The sequence below is a fragment of the Notamacropus eugenii genome, chromosome 5, assembly GCF_028372415.1.
Source record: "Notamacropus eugenii isolate mMacEug1 chromosome 5, mMacEug1.pri_v2, whole genome shotgun sequence".
Lineage (NCBI taxonomy): Eukaryota > Metazoa > Chordata > Mammalia > Diprotodontia > Macropodidae > Notamacropus > Notamacropus eugenii.
In genome coordinates this window covers 453,715,640-453,740,626 of record NC_092876.1, presented here as the reverse complement: position 1 = coordinate 453,740,626, position 24,987 = coordinate 453,715,640, and the positions used below count along the sequence as shown (strand labels likewise).

General features: G+C 38.2%; 1 protein-coding gene and 1 long non-coding RNA gene across 2 annotated transcripts in view; one reads left to right on the top strand and one right to left on the bottom strand.

The window, feature by feature from the left end:
- Positions 1-20,683, top strand: part of PTCHD1 (patched domain containing 1) — a 68,905-nt gene extending 48,222 nt beyond the window's left edge. The window contains exon 3 of the mRNA XM_072615273.1: positions 4,437-20,683. Coding sequence (XP_072471374.1) covers positions 4,437-6,091 — 1,655 coding nt within the window. The 3' untranslated portion in view covers positions 6,092-20,683. The remainder of the gene's footprint in view (positions 1-4,436) is intronic.
- Positions 20,623-24,987, bottom strand: part of LOC140507233 (uncharacterized) — an 82,412-nt gene continuing 78,047 nt past the window's right edge. The window contains exons 4-5 of the long non-coding RNA XR_011968254.1: positions 22,330-23,825; positions 20,623-21,161 (exon numbers count right to left, since the gene is read on the bottom strand). This is a non-coding gene — a long non-coding RNA (uncharacterized lncRNA). The remainder of the gene's footprint in view (positions 21,162-22,329; positions 23,826-24,987) is intronic.

Genomic DNA, 24,987 nt, shown 5'->3' with positions numbered 1-24,987 from the left:
ATTTGAATATATATTACATATAAACACAGTACATATATATGTATATACACACATTACATGTATGTGTGCACATATTCATATAGAATTATATATATGGGTGCATACAGTAGGACTCATCAGAGCACTGTGCTTAGGCTAAGGAGGCAATGTAGTTTAAATAAGACACAAACACACATATGTGTATGTGTGGTGTTATCACTGTATGGCCGTTTGTCCTTCATGCTCTAAAAGACCAAAATGACATCACGATGTCAGAGTCAGTATACAGTGTGTCTAGCTGTGGATGATCAGACCAATAGGAACTTGGAAGGTTCTACCACAGGTTGGGGACAGAGAGTCTATATAACCATTTGGGAGGGAAATGAGACATATATGTCTCATATATGTGCATATTTATTTTATGTATGTGTGTATATGTTTCCATGTGGTGTGTGTTTATCCAGACCTATGATTTTTGTGTGTATACACATACACGTATATACACATGTTTCTGTCTGTATATATATGTGTATATATACACACATATATATATAGTGTGTGTGTGTATATATGTATATACACACAGACACACACAGAGTCCCTGTGGCACATTTTGAACTTATATGTGCACATGTGCACCATGTATGTGTATGTATAACTGGTGTATATATCTATGCATGCTGTTTATATGTGCATACTGCATATCTATGTAGCATGTATATATATGTCTGAGTATAATAACATTCAGCACAGCACTATGCTTAGCCTGAGAAGATAGTCTACTTCAAGTAAGCCATGGCCCCTTCCATACTTGTACACTCCAATTCCACTATTCTTTGTAATACGTTATGCTGCCAGATTTGTTAAAAGGGAATCTGAGTCTACAAGCCTGCATTGCTAGTGTTTCATTAGCAGCAAAACCTGCTTTTACCAAGACTGAACTCCAGAAAGTAAGCTCCCCGTCTGATATCACCAAATGCCAGGGAGACCCCAAAGTCTTATCTGAGAAGCTATGAGACTTCATTTGAGACGAAGGGCCTAGAAACTCTTTATGAGAACAGGAGATTAAGAACCATGGATTTGGATCATTACAAGACCAATACATGGCAGAAGTAAAAAAACAGTGATGAAGGGACCTTGGAGAACAGACTATCAGGTTAAGAGGCCCAAGTAATAGCTCAAGTTCATTTTCAGCACTTCCCTTTGGCTTTCCTCTTTCTGTTACCAAAAACAAAAAATGTATGATATAAAAGGCTTTGGGGACAAACTCTTCTTTCTCCTTCATTTTCTTTCCTTGAACTCCTACTTATGGAGGCAAGAAGAAACCAAATTCAGCTCCAAGACTTACACCTCAAAGTTCAGTTTCTTCCTTGACTGCCTCTTTTCTGTCAGCACACGCACAACTTACATACGAAAGATTTTCAAAATTTAAGACAATTATCTGCTGCCTGTGGAAGTACAGGGTGCTTAGTATGCAGCAATAAAGATTTAGTGGAAATGGGATAATAGCCTACCCCCACCTTTCTTGCGCAGGATGGGTTTTATTATGTGCCCCCACTCATTTCATGTAATAGTTCAGTTAGTACAAATTTCCTTTTTTAGATTAGCTTCTAAAATTGTACGACAGCAAAGCAAGAAATAATCCTTAAGGGTTTGGTCATGTTTTCCTTAGAGTTTCATAGGCTATAGTATATGTAAGGTACTCAGGAAAACAAGAAGCAATATCAAATAATGTCATTATTCAAAAGATTACGTTAATAAAAATAGATGAACACCCTTAATAAATTAACTGCATTGAATTAAGAATCATAAAACCTGATAAATGAATGTAACTTTGTTATTATAGTCACAGGTTCAGTTCCAATCCCTCTCCTATATTTGATGACTCAGACTGCCATTTAAAAAAATGCTCATAGTGAAAAGTTATTTGCTTTTAAGCATACCTTCCTTTGACTTTTATTTCTAGGACACTGACTTCATGCAGAACTGCTTCCCATCTCCACAACTTGGAGGCACTACGGAACAAAGCCTTCCCTTTCCCTCATTGACTCATGATCAATTATTTTTAAACAAAGGTCACTCTGTCTTTTCAGAAGGTCACATTTGAAACAAGCTTAATAGTTTTCCCACTGAGACTAGAGAACATAACTATTTAAAACATAATTAACAACAGAATGTCATTCCCTGATTGTAGCTTTTGCTTTCTGTCTGGGGAGTTGCAACGCATCTGGTTTAATAGAGGGCATAGCGCTAGTTATCAAATTGATGCTCTTGACCTGTCCCCAAAAAGCTGCTGTAAAACAGTGCTGGGGAAATTAAGATAAATGCCAGATTCCTCTGCAGAAACAGGTCTGTGTCATTACTGTAAAATGGGTGTTGGTGTTTTCCGTCAGGACTTCACAGCCAGGATATAAATACTGTCCTGGGCACGAGGGGCAGACTCAAACTTTGTTATTGTACAAGAAAGGTGATGACTCATTCCACTCCACACTATGCTTGGCTGGAGATTTTAAATTCCTTTTTAAAAACAAGACTATTGTACCACAGGGTAAAGATTTTATTATCCTCAATAATGGGATTGAATATCCCAAGGCATCGAAGCATAAAATTAGATCTGTTGATCCTCGTGCAAAGACTGAGGGCTATTTCCTACTGGATCAGGTCACTGGGGTGGCAGTGGCAAGGTACCTGAGTAAGATGGAAGGAGCAGGAAGAAAAATCAGGTTTGAGAGTAGAAAGAAATCAGTGACTACACCGAATGCAGCCTTCCCAATATTACCAATGGACTAATGAGAATGGCAAAGAATTTCATGAGCTCTTGCCTTGGCTTTATCCATCATTGGATCAGGTTCTATTGCCAAATATGAAGCCCAGAATACTATTGGCTGTCCAATACAGAATCTTAGGAGTTTTTTTAAATATTTTAAAATGAGATACAAAAAACAAACATTTATATAGTGCATTTCCTGGTTCACAAAATTGTTGTAACAAAAGTACTTTGGGAGTTCTAAAGTGCTATAAAAACATGATTTTTATTTTTAGTATTATTACAGTAATTAAATTATGTAAAAAATATGTAAGTAATTATCATTATATATCTTAGTATATCATTTAAATATCATTTTTTATTAGGAGAGTCAGTATGGAGAAGAGAGTTGGCCTCCAAATCAGGAAGACCTAAGTTCAACTGCTGTCTCTGGTTAAGTCACTGTAACTCCTCTATGCCCCAAGCAACTTTCTGCCACAATGAATGGACTAATGCAGGTGTGCAGGTGGACTAGCACAGGTGTGAATCTGATTTGATCAAAGGAGCTTTCTCACTGGGTGTTCCCTGTTGCACTGAAATCAGAGGTCCTTTCCGAAAGAAAAATTCTTTTTGTACAAGTCTATAAAAAGATGCCACAGTAAAACATTGACAGTTTCAAAAGCACGCACTCAGAAGCCACATGGCATAGTGTCTCCACTTGTGTGCTCAGCTTGAAATCAAGAAGACTGGGTTTGATTCTACCTCCGATGTTTAGTAGCTCTGTAACAGGGAATGCATGCTTCAAGCAGATCCCTTAGGACTGATTTATTCATTCATAAACAGGATGCAAAATACACTGGTAGAGGGAGTTCTCACACATCCCAGGAGCTTCCTGCACACTGGTAAAATCCTAGATGCTTCACTTTTTTTTGTTTATTTGTATTAACACAAAAATGAAAATAGCTTCAGTCTATTTCATTTTAAATACAAATAAAATTTTACATTCTGAATTTTATCCTTTTTGCCAGTTCCACCTTTTAATTTTGATTGCATTTGTTTGTACTTATTTTACTTCCCCAGCATTTTTTATTTATACTTTCCTGCTTCCTGGTATTTGAGGAGGAACAAAAGGGGCTGTAAAATAGGTTATCTATCATGAGCTCAAATGAAATCTAAGGACTCGGTTCCCAGTGAAGTCCAGCCATAGGGCAGTTTTCAGTAAGAGATCACATGAATACTAACCAAAAAGATTCTGCCCATTTCTGTCCTGCCTGTTAACCTGCAGGGAGAAAGTATGGGGTAATAAAGTCAGACCATACTCTAACATGGACATCCTGAAATACAAGAGAAACTTAAATATCGTCTATACTGAGCAAATAAGCTAATGGTTGGTATTGATTATGAAAATCCTTCCAGGCTTTCCCAGCTTCCATTAAAGTTGTTGCTTCTGTTGGTTTTACTAAAGTATCAAAATAAAGATATTAGCTCCCCCCCGCTAAAGTTCTCCTAACCAATGGAAGTTTTGTAATTGACTCAAGTTCAGTGCTATTTTCCCTTTGCAGAAATCTCAGTTGTCTGAGCCTCTCATCCTTAAAGTCAATTATCCTTATTTGCTTTTCCCTTGTCTTCTCCCAGTGTTCAAATCAGCTCATTCCTCACTCCAAGGATCAATACCTTAAACTCTTGCTTTGATCTTTTTTGCACCCCCCAGGTCATGGATTATACGGGACTTTTGAAATGTTATCCTCCTGGAGGAAAACTAGAGAAGACCAACACGTTAAAGAGAGAACTGCAGCTGTCTATGCAGACTCCATGCTCTCCTTTTCTCTCACCACTGCCATGTACCTGGTCACCTTTGGGATTGGTGCCAGCCCTTTCACTAACATTGAAGCAGCCAGAATTTTCTGCTGTAATTCCTGTATTGCAATCTTCTTCAACTACCTCTATGTACTCTCGTTTTATGGTTCCAGCCTGGTGTTTACTGGCTACATAGAAAACAATTACCAGCATAGTCTCTTCTGCAGAAAAGTCCCAAAGCCAGAGGTGTTGCAAGAGAAGCCTGCCTGGTACAGGTTTCTTCTGACGGCCAGATTCAGCGAGGATACAGCAGATGGAGAGGAAGCAAACACGTATGAAAGTCACCTGTTGGTATGTTTCCTCAAACGCTATTACTGTGACTGGATAACCAACACTTATGTTAAGCCTTTTGTAGTGCTCTTTTACCTTATTTATATTTCCTTTGCCTTAATGGGCTACCTGCAGGTCAGGGAAGGGTCAGACCTTAGTAATATCGTAGCGACGGCAACAAGAACCATTGAGTTCACTACTGCCCAGCAAAAGTATTTTAGTAACTACAGCCCAGTGATTGGGTTTTATATCTATGAGTCCATAGAATATTGGAATACAAGTGTCCAAGAAGACGTACTAGAGTATACCAAGGGATTTGTGAGGATATCATGGTTTGAGAGCTACTTGAATTATCTTAGGAAACTCAATGCATCCACTGGCTTGCCCAAGAAAAATTTTACAGACATGTTGAGAAACTCCTTCCTGAAAGCCCCCCAGTTCTCACATTTTTCAGAGGACATCATCTTCTCCAAAAAGTTTAACAATGAGGTTGATGTCGTGGCTTCCAGGATGTTCCTGGTAGCCAAGACCATGGAAACCAACAGAGAAGAGCTCTATGATCTCCTGGAGACCCTAAGAAGACTTTCTGTCACCTCCAAGGTGAAATTCATAGTGTTCAATCCATCCTTTGTCTTTATGGACCGGTATTCTTCCTCTCTGGGAGCCCCCTTGCAGAACTCCTGCATCAGTGCTTTATTCTTACTCTTCTTTTCTGCGTTCCTGGTGGCAGACTCCCTAATTAATGTCTGGATCACTCTAACCGTCGCCTCAGTTGAGTTTGGAGTTATAGGCTTCATGACTTTGTGGAAAGTAGAACTGGACTGCATTTCGATGCTGTGCTTAATATATGGAATTAACCACACAATTGACAACTGTGCTCCACTATTATCAACATTTGTCCTGGGCAAGGACTTCACAAGAACTAAATGGGTGAAAAACGCCCTGGAAATGCATGGGGTAGCTATTTTACAGAGCTACCTCTGCTACCTTGTTGGTCTGATTCCTCTTGCAGCTGTGCCTTCAAATCTGACCTGTACACTGTTCAGGTGCTTATTTTTAATAGCATTTGTCACCTTCTTTCACTGCTTTGCCATTTTACCTGTGATACTGACTTTCCTACCACCCTCTAAGAAAAAAAGGAAAGAGAAGAAAAATCCCGAAAATCGGGAGGAAATTGAGTGTGTCGAAATGGTGGATATGGATAGCACCCGAGTGGTTGACCAAATTACAACAGTCTGACTGTGGCTTTTTTTTTTTTTTTTTTTGGCTTTTTCACCCTAGGTCTTATTGAGAGCAAAGAGATTATGTTGATGAAATGATTAGTTCTCTCTCTCTCTCTCTCCCTCTCTCCTCTCTCTCTCTCTCTCTCTCTCTCTCTCTCTCTCTCTCTCTCTCTCTCTCTCTCTCTCTCTCTCTCTCTCTCTCTCTCTCTCTCTCTCTCTCTCTCTCTCTCTCTCTCTCTCTCTCTCTCTCTCTCTTCCTCCCTCCGTCCCTCCCTCCCTCTCTCTCTCTCTCTTCCTCTCTCCCTCCCTCCCTCCCTCTCTCTCTCTCTCTCTCTCTCTCTCCCTATGTCTGTCTCTCTCTGTCTCTTTCTCTCTGTCTCTCTCTCTTTCTCAGAAATAGGTATATCTGAAACAGTAGAGGGAAAGGGAAAATGAGCATGTCATGTTTTCTGTCTCCAAAATAAAAGGGATGTGATCAGAAAGGATTAAAGGCACACATACACACAAACACCACATGCACACTCACCATGCATGCACACACACATGTGACTTTTAGTCCCTAAAATAAGATCTAATAAGGGGAAATGCATTAGGAATCAGGATCCTACTTTATGCCATAGCTGCTGTTGTGTTGTGACTGAGCCCCACTGATTGAAAGGTCAACTGTCAAGGCTGGAGTAGTTTAGCTTTACAAACTTTCTGCAAAGCAATAATTCAAGACAGTGAGTCAGCTCTTTGAAATCTTAGCCATTGTGTATAATTTTTAGTTTTTCCTTGAATGGAAAAGTTTATGAAACTTTCCCCCCAACAAAAACACGCTAGAAATACCACCTCCCGCTGGCTAAATTAGAAATATATTTCCCCTACCCCCAAAAAATATTACTTGAATGAGGTAAATTTGTTTTGTAAAAGGTTAATTTGTATCCTTACCAATATTTTTAATAGCTTTGTATTTTGATCAATGTACTTTTTTTTTAATTTGTCATCAGCATTCTGAAATGTGTGTCATTCTGGGTTAGAATGTTTGGTAGCTTCTCGTGAGAGAGATCTGATTTATCAATTACCACTTTGCAAGTAACCATTGACTATCAGTAATAGTGCAAAACCCAAATGTTTAAGTGTTATGATGGCCAAAAAAATGCATTTCTCTATTCACAGAGACTACCATTGAGGCTGCATTCACATTTCAACAGCACCGCATTTTGGGAAGGGACAGTTGAAGTTGTTTGTAGCATAGCCATCAGAGTGTCGGAGAAGGTGGGGAGGGGAGCTACATTGCTAAGGGGGAAAGACTATACTTTCCAGTTTATAGTGCCAACCTGCCTTACCTGGAAGGCATGTCTTGCTTTAACTGTTAGTTTCAAAAAGAGGAGAGAATAAGAACCGGAAGGAGCTTAACCCAACAACTGACCCTGGAAAGGGCAAATACTGTAGCGTTGCAGGGTGAGAAAGGGACAAACAGGATGTAGAAGGCAGCTCGATGAGTTATAAACACAAAGCAATGGATGGTGTGTATCAGCTTTCCCTTGTTCTTTGGAACTTTCATTCCATTTTGAAGTGATATTTTTTTCCATCTCTCTGGCCCTTCTCTCTCTTTAGTGTCCATCCTCTTAATAACAAGACCTTTCCATATTTTGGCATTCCTGGCTTTTGGTGCAATTGACCAAAAGCTGGATAAAGAAGAATTGTCAAATCGATCGAGTAAGAATTGTCTTGATCTGAAAAGAGGTGGGCTTATGAATCTTGGGTGGTTCCCAGGTCCTGTTTTTCCCAGACTCTTGGACAAGACCATTCCATGTGTTGACATTCCTGGGTTTTTGTACTGTTGACCAAAAGCTGGATGAGGAGGAATTGTTAACAGAGCTAGTCCAAATTGGTCTGATCTAAAAATAGCCAAGCTCATGAATTGTGTGTGGTTCCTAGGTTCTGTTTTTCTTTGACTCTAAAAACAAAAGTAGAGGCCAAGAAAGTTTGAGATGAATATTGCAATGCAATTCCCTTATGTAGATGTTATCCTGAGTGGATGTCCGTACTGTTAAGCATCTTCCAAATATGTCTTACTTAGCAAACATTTTATTTACTCACTTTTTATCTCAACAGACCAAGCTGCTTACTTTTCTGACAAAGGTTCAAATGGAAATTTTCCCTTCATCTTTATCTTTTTAACATGTTTTGTTTTTTTTTTTTTTACCGGAATGCTATTCCTCTCTTGTATCTACATCTATAGAAAATTTTCTTGGATTTTGATTATAAGAGTTCATTGACCATCTCATAGAAACTTATACCAGAAGCACCTTTGTAATTAAGTTGGCCCAAGTACATTCAAAAGATGCCACTTAGTAAAAATTTCCTGGGAGTTCAAGTAATTTCCATACAAAGATATATTGTATAAACTCATACGCCTTGAGTTAGCTAGGTAGTGCAGTGAATAGGTCGCTGAGTGTAGAACCTCATACACTTACTAGATGTGTGACCCTGGGCAAGATACATAATCTTACTGTACCTCAGTTTCCTCATCTGTAAAATAAGGGAGTTCAACTGTATTCCCTCTAAGGTCCCTTCCCATTCTAAATTTATGATCTTCCCCAATTTTTTATTCGTCTGTGTAAACAGAGTCTAAAGAAATAAATACGTGATTTATTCTAACATACAACTCATTCCCTTAGTTCATTCAGCAGACATACTAAGCAACAGGCCATATATTTATATGCTCTACCAGAAGATAATGGGTCTTAATAGGAGAGTTTGGCCCTGAGAAAAGGGCGAGTTGCATAATGGAAATGAGATCAATTATCTCTCCAAGGGGTTTGTAAGAAGTATTTACAAAACAGTACAGAAAAAGAGATTAGTTTGATTTTTTTAAATCCTACGTTACAGAATCGTTTTCTGAACTGTAGGTTCTAAATCAGCCATTGATTTAGTATTGCCAACATGAAGCGATGTGGCTAAAAGGACCCCGTAAAACTGACATGCAAGCAAACCAATTAAATGTATTTTGTTGAGAATTAATCCATCACTTTGGTCAACCAAAATGATGTTTTCCAGAGCATTGTTTTATGACAAATGTTCCTCTAATTCTATTGATTATCTGTACCTTTGGGAGTTATATTCATTTGGAATCAAAGGGCATTTTAAGATTTTTCACCCATTGTAATTATCATCTAAAATCAAGACTTACAAACCTCTGGCTGGTATTTTAGGTGACCTGTGGAATGACTCCATCTAGGCATGGAAATCTGTGTTTGGAGATTATTGAATAGGCTTTAATTTGTGAAATGGTTAAGATTTACAGAGAAGGTTTCCTTAAGTGTTATTCAGAATCACACTCTTACAAAACTGAAAACACTAACTTTCAGTGTTTGAAATTTTATGCATTGAACTGTTACATGAAGGGGAAAAATAGATTCCTGGAAATGCCTACAAATTTTTAAAGTTCAGATTCCAAGTGAAATTTTGCCACTTCAGTTTAACCAAAGAAACTTTGTAATTGTTTTTTGGTTGGGGGGGGGGGGGCAGTATTGGGTTTGGTTTGGTCTGATTTTTTTGCCAAAGAAAATATTCTACTCTTCAAATACATTCTCAGTTGTGTAATTATTTGATTTTAAGGCCTTATAAAGGGGAGAATTCATCAAGGTGATGGTTTATCTAGTAATACACAAAAGAAGGTACCATGAACTCACCAGAGACTGAGAAGCCTGGGGGGATAGAAGTGGGGCAGAATGATAGTGGAAGTAGGGCATTCATGCCCTGTTGTGCAACAATTCTCCAGTCCAAATGGTACCTGAATTTCCCAGACCAAGAAAACAAAATATCACATTTTGTTTTTGTGGGAGGAAAAAACCAACAAGAAAAACTCCAAAGACTTTTTCTCCAGTGTTTCATATTAAATAAGATTGTCCATCAATCTCTGCCAGTCTTCTGTCTTCTCAGCTCTTACTCAAATATCTTCTGTGTGCTCTCTGTGAGAAGCTCAGTGTATCCACTGAGTATCCATGGTGTATCCATATTTCATATCCATTTCTGAAAAAAACACTCAATTTTATAATGCTTTAAATAAATTATCCTTTAAATGGATTTTTCATTTGCTAGATCATCCTTGCATTTTTCTAACTACCACCTAATTGCCTTAAGGCATACTGGGAGCCTCATATTACCATTGACTATATTTAATCCATCTCTAATTTAATCATGCAGTATGTATCTAACACAATTGTTTTGAGATCCTCATTTAAAGCATTGCCTCAACAAGCTATTCATAAACTGTTCCTACCAATATGTGGCATAGCCCTTTTGCTCTCTAACAGAAGCAGAATGCATCTAGCCATGTTTACCACAGTGTAGCTTGGAGTCCTCAAGTGTAGTTATGGAAAATGAAGTTACCTGGTTCTCTCAACCCTCAAGAAAATTCCATGTGTTTTGCAAATCCAATAGACTGTTGTACGCATGTGTGTATACACACACATAGCCATACCTATGTAAACTATATACACATACACACACATGTATGCATGTATGTATACATTTTCAAATCCAAATGTCATGACAAAGCCATGTAGTGGCCAATCTTAACAGAGATAGGAGACAGTAGACCTTGTAGGGTTTGTGGAATCTCATTCAACCTTACTCAATAATACTGACTTTATGGACAGGTAGTTTAATATCATAGACATGGTTCTTTAAATCTTGAAGGGTTTTCCATCTTCTAGAAGCTCCTCTTAAAATAAAACAACTTAATTGATAGCTTCAAGGAAGACTTAGCAATGGGCCAAAGGATAGTCGCTGTCTGAATGGACCCAAGATTGTGGATAGGCTTGTCTTGGTGCATGGAGGTAGACAGTTTGCAAGTATTAATTTCACCGTCCTTATCTGAGGAAAATTTCCTGTAAAACTTTGTCTTTAATCAGTACTAAATAAAATATGCTTTTCTACTGTTACTTGAAGAGCACAGATTTAAGGGGGGAAGGGAGAAATCAGACCTTCAGAATGATAATATAACATTAATACTTTGAGATCCACAGGAAAGGAAATCTGAATGAGAGCAGCCAGCACATTGCAGCGATGCTCCCTGTGGTGGTTACAACTGTTTGTTTCTATTTCATGCCATTCCAGGAGAATGAAAGGAGGATGCCTGAATGAGCTAGAATCATTTCACTGTTGGTATGAATGGCCAATGTCAGATTTTTCTCCCCAGTTTTTCTCTCACCTGTATCCCCCTTCCCTCAGGTGTTCTCTTTGAAGTCCCTTTGATGTTTCTTCGAGCTCCTTGCTAGTCAGGAAGAGTATAGCACCACAGAATTGCCCTCTGAGAGGATTTTCTAGTCAGATTAAAATTAGCACTGTGAGAGCATGGAGAAGCCTTCCTGGCATGGAAAACAAGCTTGCTTTGCAAGTATAAAGGAGGAAAGGGACACAACCTTGCCCCATGCTGACGTGAGTGGATGTTCCTGTGAAACATGCCAGCTTCTGCCTCAGTGTTGCAAGTAATAGAATGGCAGAACTGAAGGGGGTCTGGATGATCTCCCCACTCTTTTTTAAATAGGTAAGGACAGTCAACAACTGAGCCAAAACTAGAATCCAGGTTGTGTTGGAGGAGCTCAATACTCTTAACTGATAGCCCAGGTTCACACAATGTTAGAATGAAATTTTTGAGTCAGATCATAAACATTAACAGTCTAATTCAATGGTCCTCATTCTGGTTAATGAAGTAATTACACATATGCATGACATCTTCGACAAGCATTCAATTTAACTAGTATTTATAGTACATAGTATCTATTGGTACTATCACTATACCACTATATGGTGACACAGTGACAGAAAACAAAAAGGAAAAGGAAAATCCCTGCTCACAGACAGTCTAGGTCCTGCTGGGTAATACAACAGACCCGTGTAAACAAATAAACGATCATAAAATGAGGAAGCCAGAATGCTAACAACTTAAGGGACTAGAACAAGATTTCTTAGGAGGTGGTGCTTAAGCTGATCCCTCATAGAAGTCAAGGGATGAATGAGGGGAGAGCATTCTAAATATGGAATTTCAAGAGGCATGGGAGTGAGCAATAGAATGGTGAGTTTAAGTTAAGGCAAAGGGGCCAATTTGACTGGATCACAGGGTCCATGGAGGTGAGCAACATGAAGTAAGTCTGGAAAGGTAGCCAGAGTTGTAAGGAGCTTTAATTATCAAGCTGGCAAGTATGATTTTTTACACATAGTAGGCAGCCACAGATGCTCCTTGAGCCAGGGAGTTACATGGTAAAACCTGCTGAGAATGTTTCTTGATGTTGGTCCTCTCCTCTCCTAAACAGCAAAAAGAGGATGAGTCCAGAAATTAATTCTTTATGTCAGGGAGAATGCTATAATGCTGCTTCTTGTCTTGTCAATTTCCATTGCCACAATGGGAAATACACCAAAAAAAAGAGTTATGTTCATTGCATTCATAACTTCTTTTTCTCCTTTACAGAAGATACACTCAGTGTCATTTACAATTCTCCTTGAAGAAAGTCCCTCAAGATATTACTAGGGATGAGAGCAAGTGTATCCCTGTGTCACAGGGGTTGTATGGCTTCCGTGCACTTCAACTGAAGGTGCAACACCAAATGATGGCAGTGTAGACCACATCCCAAACAAGGAAATCCTTCCCAAAGTTAAGCCACCATCTCCCCCTTCACTTAAAGGTATATATGCTAAGCACTTTTATGTACCCTTATAACCACAGCAACCTTGCTTATGGTAGCTTGCCTTGGCTGGGCTCCAGCTCTCTTAGTGGCAAGCATAAACCCAGGTGTCTTGTCTTCCAGTCACAGGTGTGCTCTAGGTATGGAGCTTGCTATCTTAATAACAAAAGCTAACATAGATATCACATTTTTCATTGAGCCTGCTTCTCGCCATAACCCTTTTTCTTGTCCACCCTACAGGACAAGAGTAGTAGGATGGTGAAAATATACACTGGATTAGCATAAAGGCAAAGCCATTAAGGATGACTGCAAGGCAAACAAGATGGTACATGCCTGTGAACTCTGCTACTGGGGGAAGCTGAGGCTAGTGGGTCCCTTGAGCTTGATGATCCTGAGCTGCAATATGGCTAAAGCTGATTAAGTGACTACAGAAAGTGAACCTTGGAGATTGGGGAAGCCACCAGGTAGCCATCACCTTTCAGAAAAGGGTGTACAGACATAGATCAGAAACACAACAGTCTTCTGTATGCATCAGCACTTGCATGGGACCCCTGAGTGAACACAAGACTCAGTATCAGAAAGAGAGTAGAAGAAGACTGAGAATGATGGTCCAGAGCTACACATGTCTAAATATGATATCACCAAAAGTCCTAAAGGAGAGGAGGGCAGTGCCTGGTAATCATCTCTTCTCCTAGAATAATTCTGTGAGATCTAGAACATGAGTTTCAGTGGTTATCACAGGGAAACCAAGCCTTCAGTGTACTTTCTCATTTAAAATGTTTCACCGATTCAGAAGGAGAACAGAAAACCAGCAATCTAGAAACCTCTTTGCGTTCTGTCTATTGGTTTCTGACTAAGGTGGTAATGACTTATAATCTTCCAGTTAACTATTGCTGCTTCATGAGAAACTCCCATTTTTCAAAATTGTTGATTTTAAAGTAAAGTTCAGACAGGAATGGCATAGTTTTGCAGATATCCAAGACATTTTGAGAAAGTTATCATAAAACAAACCAAAAAAAAAAAAAAAAGACCAGCTTTTCTCACATTCATCAATGTAGTGGAGGTGAATTATTAGGAGCCCACAAAAGTAACAGCACTGCTGAAGGCTCTGTTTTCCTTTTTTATTAAAATTACTTGCACACAGCCTGATAAGTTTCTTTGAAGACCTAGTCCTGAGGGTCTATGATAATTGATACAAGTTCTATAATGTTGTCTGAGAGGATCACTTCTTCAGCCTCATACAGGTTGCTTGCAAGAAAGCACCAAAGTGCGTCCTCTCCCATCCAGTGTGTGTTATATGTGTCAAGTCAGCTAGATGTGTTAGTATAGAACTATACGTACACCATCATTTTTGTTGTTGTCCTGTCATTTTCATTCCTGTCCAACTCTTCCTGCATCCATTTGGGGTTTTCTTGGCAAAGATACTGGAGTGACTTGCCATCTCCTCCTTCAGCTAATTTTGCAGATGAGGAAACTGACAACAATAAGGTTAAGTGACTTACCCTGAATCACAAAGCTAGTAAGCGTCTGAGGCCCAGTTTGAACTCAGGAAGATGTCTCCCTGATTTCAGACCTGGCGCTATGCACTGTGCCACCTAGCTGCCCTATGCCATCATTACAACCTGGAAAATGCCAGAGTAAAACACATACTACAGAACTTCCTGCTCAGATTTAGCCATATTGCATGCAAAAATCTCCTTGCCTCACTAAGTAAACGTAGTTATTGAATATCACACCACTGTGTATTTTCTTGGTTGCCTGTAGGAGATAAAGGACGTTTTTTATACTTCCAAGTTACAGGAGTACCTTTAACCTCCAGAAATTCCCCCATTGGCAGGGCCTCATGGGAATTTGTCTAGTCCCTTTGTAGGCTGACCTCCTACCTTTCTAGCTATCTGTCCACAGAAACAGCCACAAACCTCATTTATCACTATCATATGTTTGATAGTAACACTAAATAGCTTCCAGCTACCTCAGGGAAAGAACTTAGCATCCAGGTAAGCAAAGAGATTGAGAAAAGCACTCTGATGGAAAATCTGCCCAAGTAAACCTCAAAAGCACATAAATGAATACGAAGAGGAGGTAGGGGTGGGAAGGGGGCTGAGGACACACATGGCACTTCTCCCCCATGGGGGAAGGACAAGGAGGCTCTTAAAGAGCCTAAGCAAAGAGCAAAGTACAGTCACTGAAAGGGAAAGAAACTAGATGGCAAAAACTGCTAGAAAGTTGAAGGGATGTCGAGTTATGAAAAGAAATTGAAAGTAGAAGATGAGACTAAAAACATAGTGAACATATTTGGAGATTCACATGAGGGAGAGTTAACAGCACTTGAACCCATTTTTCATATGAGCTAAAACACATATTTTGAATGAATGGCTTATAATTCCACCTCAGAAATTTGATCACTTCAGGAAACACCAGGGTCTGTTCCTCTTGTGTATGAACCCATAATTCAGTTGCCAGTCATTCGCTGTTATTTTATAATCTAGGTTGGAAGCAGAGATCAGTATTATTGACTGCCAGGACCATACCAGGTAATTTTCAGTCTAATTTCTGAAATCCTTTAGTCAAACCCATTCCTATCAACATGCAAATATTTCAAAACTTCATGAAAGGGTTAATAGGCAGTAATTTAGTTAATGTAATGTTTTAACACCCTCCCTTTACTAGTACTTCTTATTCTTAGTGGGGAAGGAGGGAATAAGCATTTATACAGGGCCTCAACACCGTGTCAGCACTTTCTACCAATATTAAACAGAATGTAAGTTCCTTGGGGACAAGGAATATATTATATTTGTCTTTGTGTTTTTAGCCTAGCCTTGGATGTGGCACATAAAAGGGGTTTAATAAATAATTGTTGAATTGATTACTAGCTTTTGAAATGATGGTTTTCCAATTAATTTTCAGGGGAAGGAAACAAAAGAAATACATGCATACATAACAGTTCTTTCAAAATCATGGTACTGAACCTTGAAAAAACAGTTAGAAGCCTAAAAATGCTACTCCTTCCAGATTGTCATCTATACCGGAAGAAGTATCTACATTTGCTTTTTTAAATATATGATATTCTGCTGTCATCATGATGGATATTTAAATTGTTTCAAAAGTAAATAAATCTTAAGACTACCGAGCTTGTTGATAATAGGGTAAATAATATGGCAGTATTCAAGAATTTGTGGTCTGTTTTCCACATAGGAAAACAGATAGATAGGTCTTTATGGACCATAAAGACCATCAAGAACAGACTTGATGTCATCTACGTTTACCAGTAATTTGAATGGATTCATATTCACTAGGAAAATAAAGGAGTCAGAGAGCAATAAATTATGGATAGAACTGCATGTATCAGGGTAAGCAGCAAGTTCAAACTATCAAATTTCAGAGCGAGTACTAACCACAAAGCAACTCAAGCCACTCACTCACCCTTCTGACAGAAGGTCAACTATGAAACCCTAATGGGTATAGATAGGTACATACTAGGTGGAATTAAGGGAAAACTTGGGTAAAGGAATTTTTCACGTGTCAAAACATCCGTACAGGAAAGAAATCTAATGGCCTACTTAAGCCCGAATATGAACACAACTAATTTCAAATAACACTTTTAGAGACTGAATATCAACTATTTAGTAAAACCATACAAATTTGTAGGAAAAATAACAATATTGAAATCACCACAAAATTAGATATTTTACACCAGTTAGCTTACTTTTCCTAGATATGTCTCCCAACTGCACACACACCCCCACACACCCACACACCCACACACCCACACCCGATGTAAGGCCGAATCTCAGTGGTGATTGGTGATCTAGTAAGCACTGGGACAAAATTTTATGGTTCTTAAGGAGTTTTATAGACCATAAAAACCTCCAGGCTACTTATTGTATCAGCATTGAAAATTGTAAATGTCAAATAAATGAAGAGTCCTTAATAGAATCTTCTTTTGCATAGAATGCATAGAAGACTTCTATCTTGATGTCAAATTTCAATAGGAAGGAAAATTTCAGACTTCAGACACTTTTTCGTACTGTTTTCTAATCCACTAACGCTTTTTTTTAATGACATTGAGTCTGAGTAATATTTTTAGGGTGACTTTAGTAATGGTGTTATAGTTTGGGAAAGATAGAGTATAGCTCTTTTATTGTCATTCGGTTTAGTCACAAGTGATGTGCTTTGTCAACAATGGCGATTTTAATTTACTCTCTTTCCAAGTGTATAATCTGGAAGGTTGAGTCTCCTGTCTCTTGTAGGAAATATCACCAAGACTTCCAACACTCAAGTTTGTGCACTCACCTCATGCCTCTGCTTTTCTTTTATTTACATGATACTTCCATAAACTTTTTGTATGATTCAACCTAGCCCTCATCTTAATACCTCAGTCTAGAGGATGTGGTTGTAGCATGTAGACATTTGAGTTGAAATTCTAGATACGACATGAACTAAGTGATCATTGGTGAATTCTTTCATCTCTTTTGAGTCTGTTTCCTCCTTTTTAATTGGAGGGTACTTGCACTACCTACCTCACAGGGTTGTTGTGAGGAAAAGTGCTTTGTAAATTGTACAGTACTATATAAAAGTCGGGCTTCAGGGTTGGTTCAATTTATGGTCATGAAGGTTGCAAAAATATTCTTGGCCTAATATATACTATACTAATATACCTAATTAATATCTAATATATACTATACCACACCTAAAGAAAATTGGGCAGTAGTCCTTTGGGTTCCCTCTTGTTTGGGCTTCCGCATCTATTTGTACTTGTGAGAGAAGACTGAGTGTATTTGCTATGTATCACAGCTTACATGTTATTGGGGAAGAAAATGACAAAAGTATTTATGGAAGACATAATTGCAAACACTGAAAATTACTATGCTTTTTTTTTCAAGGCCAAAGATATGATTTAACCCATCTACATTTAACTGAATGGAGATACAATGTATATGGTTGCAGAAAACCAAAACCAAACTTAGATTTGTGTTACAGGCACTAAATTAGAACTTTCATTTTCCTGTATGTCTTTGCATATCTTTGTATTTTGCCATGGTAGTTCTGAGCTTAGATAATCTGACAATATGGAGCAACAAAGAAAAGAAGTCTTTCTCTTTCTCCTGTCTGCTGAAGTCCTTACTTAACTCATTTCCATGGAAACTAAAATCAGATCACCAAGAAAAAGAAAGAAAGAAAGAAAATGGTTAGTATTTTTTTTTAAAAAAAATCAAAGATGACCTTTCCCACTCTATCTCATTTAGTGGATATCTATACAAGGAGAAGCAAGGTCAGGGACATAGGCTAACTTTTTTAACCAAACCATCAATGCTAAAATAAAATGAAATAAAAAACCAGAAAGACTGTGCAGTCCATAGTAGTCAATATTACAATGAGGCTTCAAATAACTTGGAGAATTCATTTGTATTTTAACTGTCCATCTGTCTCATTCATTGAAAACTGAAAGAATTTTGTAGGGAAGAGCCCACAGTGGGGCTAATCTGTCTCCTGGAGTTTTGTTTTTCCCCATACATAGCTTTACATATAAGCACAGGAATGGGAAGGAAAGGGGGAGAACAATACTTGTGATTTCCTTGATACATGGAATTCCCAGTAAGGGAACTCCCTCTAGCAATGCAGATTGCCATCTTCTTTACATCTTAGAGTTTTCTCTAAGTCTGGGGTACTATGAGGTTAATTGATTTTCCAGCAGTCACATACATAGAGAGTATACATCAAAGGTAGGCTTTGAACACAAATCTTCCTGACTGACTAGATCTCTAACCACTATACAATACTGCTTCTCCACAAGTATCAACATCTCTCCCCAAAAAAGAAATTTCCTAGAGATGAGTGGAAAGAAATTGAATGACTCCATTTCCAATAACCCATATTCAATTGTGAAGAAAATGTTTCCAACAGCAGTGAAGAATTATGTGTATTCACTACCTTTGTAGGAATATATTTTATAAGAAATTATTTCACTTTAATTTCTGTAGAGAGGCTTTTATCTCCACCTATAGAAACTGGAGGGGTGAGAGAATACTGTGTCACTTAAGCATTTAGTTATATTAGGAACAGAAAAATGCTCCAGGTTCCCCAAGCAAAGTCATCAAGCATTTCAGAGCTGGTACACCATTTTTGACAGGAGAAAACTCTCTTAACTTCCCTCTTTTGTTCTTTCATAGACATATTAAACCATGTAAATAACTTTTTAAATATGGGCTTTCTTCCTCTTAAGTGTCCTTACATTTTAGGAAAATGTTTCAGAAAAAATGATCTTGCTACATCTTTCATCAGGTTCTTTCTTTCCATCCCTCTGATGGGGGAAAGTTGAATCTCTCTTTTTTACTGTGTGCCTCATATGGCATTTAGCTTTTGCTGGCATTCAGTATAGGAGATAGCCAGCTCTGTGTTGCTGCTGGGAAAGGTCAACAGGGTTTGGCCATAAAAAAATAAACTGTTTACCTCATTGCAGTGTGTTTTGATCCATGTTCCATTCCTAGTTGGATGGTGAGGTGAAGAGAGGGTCAGGAAATTCTCCCTAAGTCCAAAGTCTCTGATTAGGATATTAAGGGGGGAAATCATTTTTATTTAGTAAATTTGAAACACTGTTGTCTAGATTTCTAAAAATGACAGGACAGTGAGGGATGAGAAAATTATGATTCAAGTGAGTTACCTAGTTTTCCAGATGGATCGTTGAATAATCCAATCAACCTCACTTCTCTTTCATGAAAGAGGGTATTTAACTGACATGGCATCACTTGGATAGAATTCTTCATTTCTAAGGGACTACCATCACCTATGTTAATATAAGGCTATCCCTCTTTGGGTTGCTTAGCTTAAGCTAATGTGTTCATACATATCCATCTAAAGAAAATTGTAAAATCAGCTGCACCTAATACCCATCTTTACAAAGTAGACAGAGATATCTAGACAACATGCTTACATATATGCTGGAGGATTCAATCAGCAAACATCAGGACCCAAGGAATTCATGAATATCAATTGTGTTTTTCATTACTAATATGAAATATAAGAATTCTGTGACACTATTTGGGGTAGAACCATTCCGTTTCTTACATTGGTCAAAAACACTGTACCACCCTAGTACCACCTTAATAATGACAAAGGCAAAGTGACCCTGAGTAATAATAACGATAACAATAACTAACCTTTAAATATAACGCTTTGGGGTTTACAAAGGAGTGTACATATGTTTTCTCATTTGATAGTTATTGGGCCTTGCCAGTTGACCTTCTCTGGGTAATAATAATGAATTTTAGAATGACTGGGTACTGCTGAATAAATTCCATACACACACACATGCACACACGTGCACATACACACACACACATGCACAACCCAGTTTTTATATTAGGAATAGGAAGTATAATACTAGCAATTGGATGCTTTACATGAACATGAGATGGGATAATGGAAATGGAACAGTGGAATGAAATCCAACTCATCATATCCATTTGCTTTGAATTTCTTTAGGGTTTGGGTTTTTTTTCCCCTTTTCATTGTTAAAGGTTGGGGGTTGGGGATCTGCAAAAGTACAAATATTTTAAGCATTGCATTTACTTGAATGTTTTCTTCCTAGAGAAGCCCTTCTCCACTCTGTTTTCCTTTGCTGTCTGTCAGATGTTTCAAGAAATTCCCAGACTTTGGCCAGTGTGGCTCAATGGCTCCCCAAACACACTTTTGCAATTGTAAGCACTCAGGGGTTCTACTAAAGGGTGGTTGGATACAGCTTCCGGACTCATTGTATCCTTCAAGTTATAGAATTATGCACCAACAGCTAAAGGACACAATTACAAGTTGAAATATTGTGACACACTGTGTAATGTCATACAATCAAATGCAATGTTTAGTAAACATAAACCTCTTTGTCATTTTGTATTTATTTATACAGATTTAAAAATAAAGCACACAATTAAAAAAATAAATCCATTTTTTGCATCATTTGATTACTGGAAAGGGGGGAGATAGGGATTGGCAAATCTGTTGCACATGCCTCAACATATGTTGACAACTAGTGCTTATATAAATACAGTGGAGAAACCCTTGAAGCATTCTCTGAAAAACTGTTTAAATTAGCATGTCCACTCTCATTATTTCTATTTAATATAGTTTTAGATATTTTAGCAATACTAACAAGATATCTTTGTATTGATAAAGAAATTAAAGGAATATGTATCAACATTCAAAACTACAAATTTTCTACTACTTCCTTGACTCTTCAGAGTAACGGTCGATCAGCCAACATTGTTGGTCCTCTTGTTCTTTCATCGATTTGAAAATCACTCCCTCTTAGCAAGGCAAGTCAGAATACTTCCATGATTCAGGAGAACTCTGAGCAAAATCATTGTTACCTGGTGTACAATCATATCATGACGAACATCTCTGAAATTAGGTAGGCTGGCCCTTTTATGATAGATAGATAGATAGATAGATAGATAGATAGATAGATAGATAGATAGATAGATAGATAGATAGATAGACAGACCAACACAGACAGACAGATAGATAGATAGAAACATTTATTTTCAGTTTTCAACATTCACTTCCACAAAATTTTGAATTTCAAATTTTCTCCCCATCTCTCCCCTACGCCCACCCCAGGACAGTATGTATTCTGATTGCCCTTTCCTCAAATCTGACCTCCCTTCTGTCACACAACTCCTCACTCCCTTGTCCCCTTACCTTCTATTTTCCTGTAGGGTAAGATAAATTTCTATACCCCATTGCTTATATATCTTATTTCCTAGTTGCCTGTAAAAGCAACCCCTAACATTCATTTTTAAAGCATTGAATTCCATATTCTCTACCTCTTCCCTCCCCACCCACCATCATTGAGAAGGAAAACAATTTGATAAAGGTCATACATGTGTGGTCATGCAAAATACCTCCATAACAGCGATGTTATGAAAGACTATATTTCCCTCTATGCTGTTCCACCCTCCATTTATTCAATTCTCTCCTTTGACCTGTCCCTCTACCAACATATTTGCTTCCAATTACCCCTTCCCCCAATGTGCCATCCCTTCTATTATTCCCCCCTCTTTTATCCCCTCCCCCCTTGCTTTCCTGTAAGGTAAGATAAACTTCCATACCCAATTGAGTATGTATATTATTCTCTCCTGAAGCCAAATCTGATGAAAGGCTCACTTATTCCCTCTCACCTTCCACTTCTTCCACTCCATTGTAAAAGCTTTTTCTTGACTCTTTTATGTGAGATGATTTGCTACAGTCTACCTCACCCTTTCCCTTTCTCCTAGTACATTCCTCTCAATCTTTAATTTTCTTTTTTAGATATCATCCCTTCATATTCAGCTCACCCTGTGCTCCTCCCTGTCTCTCTCTGTCTCTCTTTTTCTCTCTCTGTCTCTCTGTCTACACATATATACATACATACATACATATACATACACATATATGTAATATATATGTATATGTATATATAAAATATATATTCCCTCCAACTATCCTAATACTGAGAAAGGTTTCATGAGTTACAAATATCATTTTTCCATGTAGGAATGTAAACACTTCCACTTTAATAAGCCCCTTATGGTTTCTCTCTCCTATTTACCTTTTCATGCTTCTCTTGATTCTTGTATTTGCACATCAAACTTTCAGCTCTGGTCTTTTCAACAAGAATGCTTGGAAGTCCTCTATTTCACTGAAGTTCCATTTTTCCCCTGAAGTATTATACTTAGTTTTGCTGGGTAGGTGATTCTTGGTTTTAATCCTATCTCCTTTGACCTCTGAAATATTATATTCCAAACTCTTTGATTCCTTAGTGTAGCAGCTGCTAAGTCCTGTGTTATCCTGATTGTGTTGCCACAATACTTGAATTGTTTCTTTCTGGCTGCTTGCAATATTTTCTTCTTAACCTGGGAACTCTGGAATTTGGCTACAATGTTCCTAGGAGTTTTCCTTTTGGGATCTCTTTCAGGAGGTGATCAGTGGATTCTTTCCATTTCTATTTTACCCTCTGGTTCTAGAATATCAGGGCAGTTCTCCTTGATAATTTCTTGAAAGACAATGTCTAAGTGCTTTTTTTTATCATGGCTTTCAGGTGGTCCAATAATTTTTTAATTATCTCTCCTGGATCCATTTTCCAGGTCAATTGTTTTTTTCAATGAGATACTTCACATTGTCTGCTATTTTTTTCATTCTTTTGGCTTTGTTTAATCATTTCTTGACTCCTCATAAAGTCATTAGGTTCCATTTGCTCCATTCTAATTTTAAAAGAATTATTTTCTTAAGTGAGTTTTTAGGCCTCCTTTTCCATTTGGCTTATTTTGCTTTTTAAAGCTTTCTTCTTTTCATTGGCTTTTTGGACCTCTTTTGCCATTTGGATTAGTCTAATTTTAAAGGTATTATTTTCTTCAGCAAGCTGTTGACTCATTTTTCATGATTTTTTTGCTTCACTCTCATTCCTCTTCCCAATTTTTCCTCTACCTCTACTTGATTTTCAAAATCCTTTCTGAGCTCTTCCATGACCTGAGACCAATTCATATTTTTTCTTAGAGGCTTTGGATGGAGGAGCTTTGGCTTTGTTGTTTTCTTCTGGTTGTATGTTTTGATCTTCCTTGTCACCAGTGATATAAGAAAATACTTCTTCCCTGAGAAAGTAAGAATCTGTAGTCTCTTTATTTTTCCATTTGCTCATTTTCCCAGTCAGTTACTTGACATTTGAGCTTTGTTAAGTGGAGGGCTCCAGAAGCAGTCTCTGCTTCAGCAGTGGCTGCAGCCATCCTGGGACTCCCCTCTCTGCCAGGTGAGAGACTCTTCTCACTGACCTTTGAGGCTGTCTTTAGTGTTTGTGGGATGAGAAGTCTGGAACCCACAGCAGCTAATCAGCAATTCAGTCCTCTAAGGCCTGCTCCTATTCAGTCCACACCAGCATGAGTGTCAACCTGTGCTCTGTTTCCAGCTCAGCAATAGAGCCTTCCTGTCAGCCTTCTAGATTGTCTTGGGCTGGAAATTTGTTTCAGTCTGTCATTTTGTGTTTAGAGTCATTTTACAGGTTTTGGGGGAGCTTGGGAAGAGAGCTGTAGCAGGTCCCTGCTTCTACTCCATCTGAGAGAGAGAGAGAGAGAGAGAGAGATAAATAGACAATACAGAGTCCATCACTCAATCCATACTTGAAGCCTTTCAAGCATCAGTAAGACCATTGAGAGCTTTTGCTCCACTGACATGGTTTTTGAAAACTCAGGGTCATCTGAACACACAGAGGGACATTAGATAATGAGAGGATTATTCAAGTGGCTACTCAAGAGTCCATTGAGCAGCACAATAAACATTTTCAATTTGACAAATATTTATTCACTTTATAAGCTGTGCTACCTGCTGGGGAAACATACTGAAAAAGAAATTCCCTGGAGTCTCTAGTGTAGCAAGCTGGGGACAGGCACATGATGGAGCTACCTCCTCTCATTTCAGCTTCTTCCTAGTCTTTTCCTTCAACCACCTGAAGTGAGGTTAACATCTTCTATCTTCTCTCTTCTATTCTTGCCAACTTCACTCCACCCTTCGCATAAGTGCAGAGCATTAATGTACTCCAATAAGGAAAGAGTCTTGTACCAGTGGACTTGGGAATTAGGGTTACATTCCTCCTCTGGGCTGAAACTCTTTGCAATTCCTTGCAAAAGCAAACCAGGTCAAGTCAAAACTTGTAAGCATGTAGTATAAACACAGCCATCAGTGCCTTAAAACAACAAAGATGCTTTTCCTGGCATCCAAGGTAAACAATTTTCAGTACTGCTGAAACTGAAATAAAATAAATACATATGGTAACACAATGACACCATGCCCAACTACATAAAGGACATAGCACACGTACATTCTGAAGGTACATGTATATGCATAGTATGCAGCAATCAACCAAAAGCAATAGGCTTTACTAACAAAGCAAAGCTTGCTGTAACTATCAAAAAGCACTTATATGCATATGCCAAGAACCACAGACAGATATGTATGTATATCTCACAACTTACCTGTAAGCAAAGGCACACATGCACAATTAACAAATTGATGTTCCCATAGCATGAACATAATATAAAATATTATATTAATAGCAAAATTAAAAATATGCATATCCAAACATGAAATATTTCATAGATACTGCAGTAAACATGCAGTTACATTCGAGGCACTTTTCATGTAGGCAGTCTCTGATATGGTTGCCTGGATATCTGTACAACCATATCTTCAGATTTACCTGTGGCATCCTAACTTAAAC